The following is a 12,021-nucleotide window of genomic DNA, read 5'->3' on the forward strand; positions in this document are numbered from 1 at the left end:
TTAAATATTATTTTCTTCAAATTCATGTCTAAAACAAGAGCTTATAATAGAAGTATAGGATAGACTTGGGTAGGTACGGTATACCTTACCGTAAATTCGGTATGCGAAAAAATCATACATTTATCTTATCAAAATTCTCGGTATACCGAACTTCGGTATATCTTATTTTTAGTATGGAGAATTTTCATACCGATATCGTACCTCATTTTCGGTATGTCGCACCAAAGTTCGGTATACCATACTTTTGCGGTATACCTTACTTTCAATATCAATGAAAATTGAATATATGAGTTTTTAGAATACTATTTATATTTTATAGTAATTTAAATAATATACGAGGTATTAAATACTAGTATATTTTATTCATATTATATTATATTTCATAATAAATTTTATAATTTAAAAAATATAAAATACTTTATATATTATTATATTCATATTTTACGGTATATACCTTAAATTACATTATATACCGAATTTCGGTATGCCGTGGTATACCGCGGTATATAAAAATTCATACCTTTACCTTACCGAAATATTTCAGTAAGTTATCATACCGTACCGAAAATAACGGTATACCGAAATTTGGTATTTTCAGTATTTTTTCGGTACGATAAGGCCAATATTTCGGCATTTCAATATTTTTTCCCAGCCCCTAGGACAGAGAGAAGAAACATATTTTATGGCCCAAATTTTCTAGGGAGTGCTAATTTTTTAATAAATCGAATCTAGTGTTATTTAAGTAACTGTAACTCTCCATTCCAATGCCGAATTCTGAATTAGGTGACAAAATTGAAACTTGCTGCAAGGATTGAAGTTTTTGAAAAATAAATGAAAATGTTATGTTCTACTAGGAGGAATGATAAGTTGCATACTTCATGTAAGCATCACTCTCTTCTTTTTATATATTTAGTTTGATTCTAATACATTAAAAACTGTTATATGAATTTTTAATGTCATAAGATTCATAAAAATCAAAGCTTTATTTGTTAATTTACTAATTTATTTGAATTTATAGAGAAAACGAGCAAATGAAGCTTTGGTTTATATGAATTTTGTGAAATTAAAAATTCTAATAACATTTTTTAATGCATTAGAATCAAACTAAATATATAAACCTAAATGAACAACGTTAAATATGCATTAAACGAGAGTGGTGTTCACATAAAGAACTCACGTAGCATATCGTTTCTTGTTATACTACTACTGTGTTTTAAGAAAATGCTTCAACATTTTGACAATAAACTATACAATTTCATCATATGAAAACCGTCTTAAAAAATATGAGATTGTAACCTTGGCAATTTATTCCTAACAGAAACTGGGAGATTTCATACAACTTAATTACTTGCTTTCAAATCAAAGAAACCAATAGACCTTACAAAACTATGGTAATGGCAGCAGTATTAACAGTCAATAAGGACAAATTGCTTCTACAGGAATTAACTCGAGAAGATTTACAGCTTTACAAGGATTCTATAACATCATATATTTCTTACTACAAAACAAATGGTTACCAACAAAATACAATGCAAGCACATATCATATATTTTCCTGCAAGAATTCAAATTGCTACACATAACTACCCACGCAAGTCGTCGTAAGCGCCCGAGAAAACTTACATGATCAAGCAATTGCACTTGGATTCTAGCTTCGGAAGAGGCTTCATGCTGTCGCCATTATATGGAGCTCCATCGTCAGAAACGCCAATGGTGCATGGACTAGACTTCTCATCAGATTCAGCGTTGCATGATGAAGGTGCCGTTTCCGCCTCCAGGCTCTGTTTTCGAGCTTTCTGAGACCTGAAACCACATTTTATAGGACGTGCATCCCTTCTTTCAAAGTTGGATTTGCCCACAAGCGTTACTGCTGGTCGCGGAGCTTCCCCAGATAAAGCCTCTTTATCTATTGCGATATTTGCAGCTTCATAAGCCAGATTGTGGATTATGGAGCTGCAAAAGAGGATAGCGTCTGCTGCTTCTTCTAGGGTCAGGGTTTTAGCCTTCGCCTGACCTGTGTCTTCCAAGATAGAATGTGATTCTTCTGCGATTACAAACGAAGTTTATAGGTCAAAACCATGAGTGTATAGAAAGAAGTCAGGTCGATTCATACTAATGTTAAAGAAATTAATCATCTGCGACAGACTGCATGTGTTAAGGGCTACTTAAGAATGACTTGACAACGATCTAATGGGATGAGGAAATGAAGAAAGCGAGATACATGTGATGCTAACATCATAAAGTGTTCCTGTTTAAACGATTAATAAGAAGCATTGAGGAATATTAATCTGATTATTTGTTCATTTCCAAGAAATCTATATTTAACTGCTTGAGAGGAATCAGTTGATCCTAGATAATTAGGGATGGATCAACCGAACCACATATAAAATTATAAATTTGAATACGTAATGCATCAACTGCATGTTTTTCACCTTGGATGCACAAACATGTAATAAAGCAGACATATCCACATGGAAATTTTCCACCTTCTCAATTTTATCAGGAAAGCAGCTGAGAATCAATAAATTTGCACATTGTGGTTCTACGTTCTCCACAGTGATAGAATAAAGAGGAACGGACACATAAAAATAAAGGAACCAGCTGGTAAGTACTTACCCAGAACAATGTGTGCACGATGTGAGATTTCATATTCCTTGGAAGATACTTTTACAGCACTAGCATCTTGGACACCAGTGCAGCCTTTTGATTTAGGGGAATCAACATTGGAATGTGAACCGTAACATGCAGAATCACCGTTCTCTGTTTCATTTTCTGATATTGCACTAAAAGAATTTGGATTGAGAAATTCTGCAACATCCACCGCATCTGCACATGAAATTGGTGAGGCATCATCCACTTGATTAGAGGTCCGCAACTGTGCGGATGAAGTTTCACCAATTGACAGGTTATGGGAATTACCCATAGAGTTGTCCCTGTTCTCATGTGGCCCTGGCTCTCGAGAAGTTAATGCTGAATTGACTGAAGTTTCTCCTGAATGTTCATCCATCAAACGGATTGACAGTTGGGTGGCGGCTTCTAAGACAATGTTGCTTTCAATATTACTGCAAGTGCTTTCTGCTTCAGTGAATTCAGAAGCCAGCGACTGTTCACAAGGATCTAAGCGTGCTTCCTCAAAACTATCTTGATGACAACCTGGCGTCAAGCTTCGGACCTGAAACATATGGCCCGAAGCACTTGATGCGGACGAGACAGACCTTTTGAACTTGGAAGGCAACTCATATCGAAAATTTTCAGTATCTGATTTATGACCACTTGACTGCCAAGAATTACGGAATTCTGTCTGCCTAGAGGACCCCAGATCAATTGATGATGATACTGAAACACTGGTGACCCCAGTGGAGCTCCTCATGCTATTTAAACTCTCCGGTACGTAGGAGAAATCATCGCAGCTAATGGTACTTGCAGTGAAGCTCCTGCTTTGGACAACATGTCTTTCAGCACTGCTTGATCTCTTCAACAACAAAGATATCCCTGCACCATCTGAAACATTAAGCCTTGAGCTTGAGTTAACCTCATAACCCTTGTGGCCACTTATCAGCTGCTCTATCACTTTCTCGCTAGCTAAAGTAGGCTCCCCTTCCTCAAACAGCTCCACAGAAAAACTCTGACTTGAGCCACTGTACGAAATTTGAGTGTCTAGATTATATTTCCCTGTTGGACCATTACACATAAATTGGTCTAAAACCTCTTGTGATCCATGTTCTATAATTTGAACATCTTCCCAAGTATTGTTCTGACCAACCATCACCATATTTGATGGATCCATAATAGTTGAACGCACTTCCAAACATTTGCACTCCAGACAAAGTTGCTGACCTCCTTCCTTCACTACTTCAGCTGAGTGGAACACGTGACCACACTTTGAGCATGTTACAGTATCTGGGGCGCTGTTAGCATCCAAACAATCAAATTCATTGCTGCTTGCAACATTCAATGTAGAAACACCAATAGGCAGGGCATCATTTTCACGATGCTGATTTCTAGGTGAGTCATCCATGATTCTGTTCTCAATATTTTCATTTATATCATCAGAATGCTCTACGACAAAGAATTCATCATCCATAACTGGGTGGTTTCCCCTCACACAGTCGCTCGTTACATCGTCCTGATTTAGCTCACTACCTTCAGGGTCATGGGCACCACTTGCAGCTTGATCATAACTAGCACTACTGCTAGTTGTCATAGAAGAATTTCTGGACATCAGAGAACGTTGATGTGAAATCACTTTTCCTGCATGGAATGTCGAACTGGGAACACTGGACAACAGAGGCCTGAACATATTGTGAGGGCCCTTGCGATCCTGAACATGGTAATTGAGCAAGGATACATCAAAACACTACTAATGCAGTTTCAGCGGCACTTTCTGGAACCTCACAGATAATATTGCAGTGGCCAAAACAGAACTAGTTATTCTTCCATTTGCTTAACCCCAATTATCAAACTCAAAGGCACACTGTTTTCACATACATCTACCAGAGTATTATCAAAAGCTAAGTTGAGATTTTATTGGTTCAACTAAAAGTTACAGGGTTACTAAATATTTGAGTAGCGTCACCCAGAAAGTGGAAATCTTAAATACCAACTTGTAGAAAATAATAGATATTCAAGATAAACCATTTCAAAATAATAAATGCAAGACCAATGATAGAAGTGCCGAAATAGTTTCCGCATATAAAGAAATAATCAATAGAACTAAAATGAGAAAGGTGCCTACCAGTTGGCGGACCAAATCAAAGGATCTTTTAGGAGCAGAACTTGATAAATTTTGAGACGGTTTTCTGGAAAAGTTGGTGGCATTTTTACTAGGGTGAGCACCTAAGTTTCTTGGAGCTGATCGTTCTGAGCTGCTGAGAGGAATGGATTCAAGCAAGTCTACATCATTGTCACCAGAAGATGCAACTGAATCTTTGTTGTAGCTACTAAATTGATCCTGGTCATGGCTGTGAGATGAAGCAACACTCCTTGAGGCAATCGAAGACATTGATTGCCTGCCATACCTGGAGGTATTTCTAGATGCTGGAGAGGAACTTCTCACATGAGAAGCTGGCCTATCTGCCAGTGAGGTACAAAGATTAGGAGGCACCTCTGAGGAAAATCCAGGAATGTTAGCCTGCCACGCCTTTATTTTTGGTGAAACAGAGTTCCCCTGACTCGTCTTGATTGGAGAGGAACCTCTCACTCTTGATGGGGAAGAAGCACCAGTAGAACCAGTACTTATTCTCCTAGGCGTTGGCGAACTAGACCTTGGACCAGATGTTTGTTTAGTTGGTGAAGGAGACGATCTCCTAGCTGGAGAAGGATACTGCATGGTAGGAGGTGGGCTTGAACAAGAGGCAGAAAATGGCCTGCTTCGAGATTGCAATGTACTATTTCCAGACCGTGGCGATGGGCTGACGCGATGAGGACTTGCTTTGCCTCTACCACTTCTATAATCTTTTTCCATCTAAACATCAAAGAGATTTTTAATCATATTAAGACAAATACAGATTAGGACTAGGAGAACATGAATCATGACCCCAGGAAGCTGCTTGTGGTTGTAAAGTTACCGTGGGAGATCGTGAGACTGAAACAGGTTGACTCCTTGGCCTGCCCCTAGGTGCAGGTTTAACTGGTTGCGCCTCATCATTCAGAGAACGAAAGAGAGGTGTTTCTGGAGGGGTTATCAACCTATTATCAATGACAATATATTAAGAGTAAATAAGTCCAATATAGTAAATCTAGCAAGTTATTGAATCACAATCAATCTCCACAGTCACACAGGAAGAAAAAGTTTTGTTTCCCAGATATAACAGAGGCAGCATCTCTAAATACGTTTCAGATGCTGGATTAGAGAGAAAATATAGCTATAGTTGCACATCTATTCATTCCAGATATCACCAATATTATAACCAGTTCCAAAATACATTAAAGAAACTGAACGTAAGTCATAAAGGACTACTTCCTAAGGATAGCAAAACGACTGACCAATCATAGTCATTTTTATCTCGCTCTGTACTGAGCAGGTCACTACTCTCTCCTCGAGCAGGAGTGGATCCTTCAAGCTTATGAATCGATATGTCTCTCAACTTTGTTGCTGCCAATGCCATCAACAAACACAAACTGTAAGTGAAACAGCATAAAAACCTACAGGAGACACGCCAAAAGCATAACTAATGAATCTCGAGTAAATCTACTACTAGCATATAATGGGGGTGTCAAGAATTTACTAAAGAATTCGTCAAAGTTGTCATTCGACTGAAGCAAGAAACCGTCTCTTTCTTTGTTCCGCACATCATTGAACAAAGCAAGATCATCTTCCTTGTGTCGATAAACAATCCCACTCTCGAGGCTACGCCCTCTCCTGTGATTCTCAACCTTCAGCCCCCTCCCAGGTGAAACTCTCATCACCGGAGAAGGAGGCATTTTTTAAAACCTCAACCAATAAATTCAATCACACACCTCCACAAAACCACCTGAGCTGAAAATCATGAAAAAATTACACCAGATCATCCTGATTTCTTATGCATATTACACAACCTTCCTCCCTTACTCAATAAACAACGAAAACCTCTCCACTTTTGCATTACAGCCAAGGAAATATATCAAATTCACTCTTCACACAAACCACCCAAAATTCTCTTACAATGCGAAATCCCTAACTCCGAACTATCACATTAGTTCAAAACAATGTACTCAAATATCCACAGCTCTAAAACAACACCTAAAACAATTACGTAACCTTCAACTCCTGCACAAAATCCGAGCAACTCCTGAGTTTAAACAAACTCATTTACACGTAAACAACTGTCATTCACAATTATCTACCTCAAAACCCCCAAAACCCTCGAACCTCTCGAAATTACGCTCAGCAAAATGAACTAGATCTGCGGAGAACTGTCTGGATCAAAATACTTCCAAAATCAGTTGAGATTAAAATGCACACAAAAGGAGAACCCTAGAACCTTCAGCTAAAAGTTAAAACTAATGAAAAAATAGGTGCAACTAATTTTCACGTGAAGAGAAAAGTGAACTATGGAGCAGCAACACCGCCGCCGCCACCGCCGCCAACTTCACCGTGGCAGCAAGATGGAAGAGTAGAATGCGAAGGAAGACGAAATTATTTTATTTTCCGTTATTATTAAAGGGAAACCACATTTATAGATGATAGTATTTGTGACAATGGCGATGCTCTTTAGCTTCGTTTACTGCTCTACCTTTTTCCCTCTACTGTGCTAGCTTCTCTTCTTTTTGTTTCTTTGTTACTGTAAAAAGTCATTTTCTTTTTTTCACTCTTATCTTCTTTTATTTAGTTTTTCTTATCTCTTGTCCTATTCGAGAAATTATGTAGATATAAATAAAATAACATACGCCTATAAATTTTAGATTGGAGTAGTAGCACCTAGTGCCCGTTTAAAATGAATTTTTTAATTAAATTCAATGAATATAATATTCTCTTCATCCCTAAATAATGAAGTAGTACTAGTATTTTCATTTTTAGAAAAAAATTTACTACTGTTTTATTCTTTTGTTCTATCCATTACTTTATTCTGTTTTCTGCTTTTTTTTTTTCTTTCCGCCTCTAAACACTCAATTTTAATCTTAAAATTTTAAGTGAGTTTGTTGAAATTAAATAAAATGGATGTAATAGTCATTTGTTCATCATAAAATAATTACAGGAGATGCATAGCCATGTCATAATTGGTAGGTAATGAGATGCATAAATCATAATCATCATGTAAATTAATATCCGATCATAATGGATAAACCAGTAGACTTTCTCCTTCATATGAGGTAATTATTGCTTTTTGATAGGATTTTGCTATCGGCAAAATAAAGTTTAATTCGTGCCATTTAGCTAAATGTTCCACTCAAGTTTAATTTGGTGATAAATAAACATGCTAAAAGATGACGGTCTCTATTAATTGAAGAATAACTACCTCGACAATTCATTATTTAAGGAGATATTTGACACACCACACATCAAATAATTAAATAAATTACTTGTTCAGAAATAAACTCTGTCGAATATAAACTACAAAGTCACATGTAGCCTGTAGGATGAAGTTTGCTTTGATTAATGAAATAAATATAGGTTTTACATTTTAGTTATCTCTACAAATTATTTAATCAAATTTCAAACTCCAAAAAAATTTAAATTTAAAAATTTTAAATCATTTTTGTCACTCTAGCTCAAATACTGAACTCATTAAATCTCGTGAAGTGTGAAACTACAAGTCTACAACTGAACTTCTTAAGTTTAGAATTATATTTAAAAAAATCTCCGCCCAGTAAAGTGTGAAACTATTATTAAAATTAATAAAATGTGCCCAAAAAGTATGCAACTTTCATTTTTTGGTAAAAAATCACAATTATTTTTAATAAGTTATCGCTACATATACAAGGTGGTGTTCGGTTTCTAAGATAAAATAATACTAAGATACAATCTAGGATTGAGTTGTGAGATTATTTTAGTCATAGGGGTTAAGCTATGACTAATTATTTCAGGATTATTCGGATTGAGTTGTGCAGTTGATTCTCATGAATCAAACCCGTTACAAATTTAATTATGGATACAATTTTACAAACCGAACGCCTTGTTGCACCCATGTGCATAGCCTGTTTATCCATGATTCACTAATGAAAGGACAATTATTTTACATAATAAATCACAATTAATATATTCATCGTTAACAATTATTCCACCTAACAAGAAGCGTTGAATTCAGCGGCAACTCGACTCTGACACTGACACTGCCGCCGCAAACTCACTCCGTCGTCTCATTTCACCGGTGGCGATTATCAGAATATCTCGCCGTCTTCTCCATTTCCAGCTTCCTCGGAGCTCGCCGGAGATGGCTGCTGCTGCCGCGGCTGGATCGGCCGTCACCGTCTTCAAGTCCGCCGGAGTTTCACCGAAGAAATTAGCCTATTTCCGGGATGTATCGTCGCCGTCTCTGGTGAAGTTCCACAATTCTCTCAAATTTCAGCTCCGATCCGCTAGATCCTTCTCGTCGGGTATTATGAAGTGTCGAATAGCTTTTTTTCAGGCTTTGTTTTGCTAATCAATCTTACGAGGCACATGATCCGATGTCTATTGCACATATATCGACGTGTTACTATTAGAATATGCTCTCGATTTCGGAGATGTGGACTTAACCCGTAGTAATTTTGTCAGAACTCTGTGTATGCTGTGTATGTAAGTTCGTAACCATGGATTTTGTTTGTATGTTGAATCGTTCAGGGAGCGCTATTCATTTTGTTGTAGACAGACTAATTGGATTTTCAAACATATGTGTTTACGGATAGCGACTTCACAGTATGTAATTTAATGCATCACTAGACAACAGCGTAAAGAGGAGGTATCATTTTAATGAACTGCGTGTTGCAGACATAAGGGCAGCAGCTTCAACAATTGAAAATATTGGAACTGAAGCAGCACAGAATGTGGAATCTCCTGTTGTAGTTGTCACGGGAGCATCCAGAGGCATTGGCAAGGCAATTGCTCTGGCTCTGGGGAAATCTGGTTGCAAGGTTGCTTTCTTTGATTTATTTTTTGTTTAGGTTGGCTGTTTTTATTATTGGATTAATGGTTAATGAATTCGCAAACTGTATGTTGCAAGTGAAATTAAAGTGGAATTAAGTCATACTTAATAATAATGATAAATGATAAATGATAAATGATAATTGATTATCAAGCACGAAAGTTGCGATGTCATCTTTCAAATGACAATGCTGTATGCTAGCTTAAACTTTGGTTGAAAGATGCGGGGTGTGATTGATATCTGCTTTTAATGTCCATCAAATGGTTGCTAGAATGATGCTTGTAGTATTAATCACACGTTGTAATTACTAGAGGATCAAACCTGCTTAACCAAAGCTAAAACACTAATTGTTGCTGTTAACTAGAACAAAGTCATGTGTTTTGAGTCACCGGTGCCCTCAAATTGACTGTCGATTAATTGCTGCAGGTTCTGGTTAATTATGCGATGTCATCCAAGGAGGCAGAAGAAGTTTGCAAAGAGGTAATGGTAAAAATAAGGCATTCTGTATATTTAAATGACGAAAACCTGTGAACTATGTTCAAATTTAAACTGTCTGGATTATGATTATCTCCTTCCTGAAACCCTTAAATCTCCGAGAAATTGATATTAGCTTATTTGGACTCTGTATTTTGTTTGAGCTATTGCTGGAAAGAAACTAAGACGTTACCATGATTTAAAACTATTTCCTTGTATGAAATATTTATTGCTTTTTACTATCATGTCAACTTTTTAGATCGATTCAAACTTCAGTTTGGATTGTTGATATACCATAAGAACTTTATTTCCACCCCTTTTATTCACATGCTTTGATACCTGCTGATACCCTTTGGTCTACGTAATAGTACTAGAATTTTATAAGTATTAAGTTTTATTTCTTGCAGATAGAAGCATCTGGTGGACAGGCTCTTACTTTTGGTGGAGATGTTTCAAAAGAAGCAGATGTGGAGTCTATGATTAAAACTGTGAGAGATTTGTCTAGTCGCGCTGGTTGTTTTCTTATGAGCATATAGCATTGCCTCAGTTATGTGATATTGGCACGTCTGCAGGCAATTGATACATGGGGAACAATAGATGTTATGATCAATAATGCAGGTAGAAAAAATTGACTTATTATGCCTTCAAATCTACCATTAGATTTATTTTCAAGGTTTCAGGTATAACGAGGGACACATTATTGATGAGAATGAAGAAATCTCAGTGGCAGGAGGTCATTGATCTAAATCTCACTGGAGTTTTCCTCTGCACGCAGGTTGGCTTCTTAAATACTCCGTATACCACACGGATTAACTCCAAAATCCACGCAATTAATTCCTAGGATTTTAATTGTATGCAGGCAGCTGCTAAAGTTATGATGAAGAAGAGAAAAGTAAGCATATTTTTTTATCTCCTTGATTCCTCTCATTTTGTTTGCCAATCAGCCCTGGCCATAGTTCACGAGCTCGCATGGGTAAACATATGTGGAGCGTTAGACCTTCTCCTTACTTTCCTACTCTGCAGGGAAGAATTATTAATATCTCGTCTGTTGTTGGTCTTGTTGGAAATGTTGGGCAAGCCAATTATAGCGCGGCTAAAGCAGGAGTAATTGGATTCACAAAGACAGTCGCCAAAGAGTACTCTAGCAGAAACATCACTGTGAGTTTGCAGGACTTACTTAAATAACCGACTTTCCTAATTCCTAAACTTTCAAAATTTTTATAGATGCTTCCCACTTCAGGTAAATGCAGTTGCTCCCGGATTCATAGCTTCCGACATGACTTCTAAGCTTGCAGCAGATTTCGAGAAGAAGATACAAGAGGCCATTCCATTGGGTAAGTGAGCACTCTTCTGATCATAATCGAGATCATTCATCTCTCCGGCCCTATTTTAGCACAGAAATGAAAGCTCACCATGCTCCTGAATCTAGGACGCTATGGCCAACCAGAAGAAGTTGCTGGGCTAGTGGAGTTCTTGGCACTTAACCCCGCAGCAGCTTACATCACCGGACAGGTAACTTAACATGTCTGCTTACTAATCTGAGTCAGATATGTAATGACTATTAAACATACAAATGTTCAGCCCTTTGCCCAGGCCGCGAGTTTGACAACTTCAATTTTGAAACGGAGCTTATATATGATTTGAATTCGAGCACCCTCTCTTTAACTTTAGATTATATCTTACAGGTACTATCCATTGATGGAGGAGTGGCCATGTGATGTTGAACTTCATTTCTCCCACAGCAGGTTTGGATACTGTTTGGTGTGCTCTGAGTAGTTCTATTAATAAAACATTGGTTGCTAATACACTCTTCATTCTCCTCCCTTTTTTAAACAAATTGATGACGATTAGGAACACGTTTTTTTAGCTTATGCAGGAGAAGCTCACTGCTTTTGAACTAAACCGATTTGAAAGATGTAGGTGAAGTTTCGAATCGCCATGTTTGATTTTTGGTATTGAAGTTGGTAGTCGAAATAACATCTTATTATACTATTCGTCGAATATTA

General features: G+C 37.2%; 2 protein-coding genes across 5 annotated transcripts; one reads left to right on the forward strand and one right to left on the reverse strand.

Moving 5' to 3' along the window:
• Window positions 1–1,406: 1,406 nt before the first annotated feature.
• LOC121771713 lies at window positions 1,407–7,220 on the reverse strand. Of its 2 annotated transcripts, XM_042168567.1 has the most exons (7): window positions 6,227–7,220; window positions 5,985–6,093; window positions 5,567–5,687; window positions 4,735–5,463; window positions 2,919–4,320; window positions 2,616–2,825; window positions 1,407–2,043 (listed from the first exon to the last, which is right to left on the reverse strand). In XM_042168567.1, the coding sequence occupies exons 1-7, from the start codon at window positions 6,420–6,422 to the stop codon at window positions 1,619–1,621; spliced, it is 3,192 nt and encodes a 1,063-aa protein (XP_042024501.1). In that variant the 5' UTR covers window positions 6,423–7,220; the 3' UTR covers window positions 1,407–1,618. The 2 variants fall into 2 exon arrangements, with proteins under 2 accessions (XP_042024501.1, XP_042024500.1); XM_042168566.1 differs by having other exon boundaries at window positions 2,616–4,320; window positions 6,227–7,219.
• A 1,461-nt stretch (window positions 7,221–8,681) lies between these two features.
• On the forward strand, window positions 8,682–12,007 carry LOC121771445 (3-oxoacyl-[acyl-carrier-protein] reductase 4-like). 3 transcript variants are annotated; one of them, XM_042168233.1, is made up of 12 exons: window positions 8,682–9,014; window positions 9,388–9,530; window positions 9,968–10,021; window positions 10,423–10,503; window positions 10,588–10,633; window positions 10,696–10,790; window positions 10,875–10,907; window positions 11,039–11,173; window positions 11,256–11,349; window positions 11,445–11,527; window positions 11,701–11,760; window positions 11,867–12,007. In XM_042168233.1, exons 1-11 carry the CDS (start codon window positions 8,852–8,854, stop codon window positions 11,731–11,733), a joined length of 960 nt encoding a protein of 319 aa, XP_042024167.1. In that variant the 5' UTR covers window positions 8,682–8,851; the 3' UTR covers window positions 11,734–11,760; window positions 11,867–12,007. The 3 variants fall into 3 exon arrangements, with proteins under 3 accessions (XP_042024167.1, XP_042024168.1, XP_042024166.1); XM_042168234.1 differs by having other exon boundaries at window positions 11,883–12,007; XM_042168232.1 differs by having other exon boundaries at window positions 11,701–12,007.
• The last annotated feature ends 14 nt before the right edge of the window (window positions 12,008–12,021 follow it).

Source organism: Salvia splendens, chromosome 16 (assembly GCF_004379255.2).
Source record: "Salvia splendens isolate huo1 chromosome 16, SspV2, whole genome shotgun sequence".
Classification (NCBI taxonomy): Eukaryota; Viridiplantae; Streptophyta; class Magnoliopsida; order Lamiales; family Lamiaceae; genus Salvia; species Salvia splendens.

Excerpts from the sequence above, each read along its gene's own strand:
- LOC121771445 (XM_042168232.1), top strand. The coding sequence starts at position 8,852 with ATGGCTGCTGCTGCCGCGGCTGGATCGGCCGTCACCGTCTTCAAGTCC. Across the intron at positions 10,908-11,038 it reads TTATGATGAAGAAGAGAAAA|GGAAGAATTATTAATATCTC; the intron begins GTAAGCATATTT and ends CCTACTCTGCAG. Across the intron at positions 11,174-11,255 it reads ACTCTAGCAGAAACATCACT|GTAAATGCAGTTGCTCCCGG; the intron begins GTGAGTTTGCAG and ends TTCCCACTTCAG.
- LOC121771713 (XM_042168566.1), bottom strand. The coding sequence starts at position 6,422 with ATGCCTCCTTCTCCGGTGATGAGAGTTTCACCTGGGAGGGGGCTGAAG. Across the intron at positions 6,094-6,226 it reads CAACTTTGACGAATTCTTTA|CAACAAAGTTGAGAGACATA; the intron begins GTAAATTCTTGA and ends TGGCATTGGCAG. Across the intron at positions 5,464-5,566 it reads CAGTCTCACGATCTCCCACG|ATGGAAAAAGATTATAGAAG; the intron begins GTAACTTTACAA and ends TTTGATGTTTAG.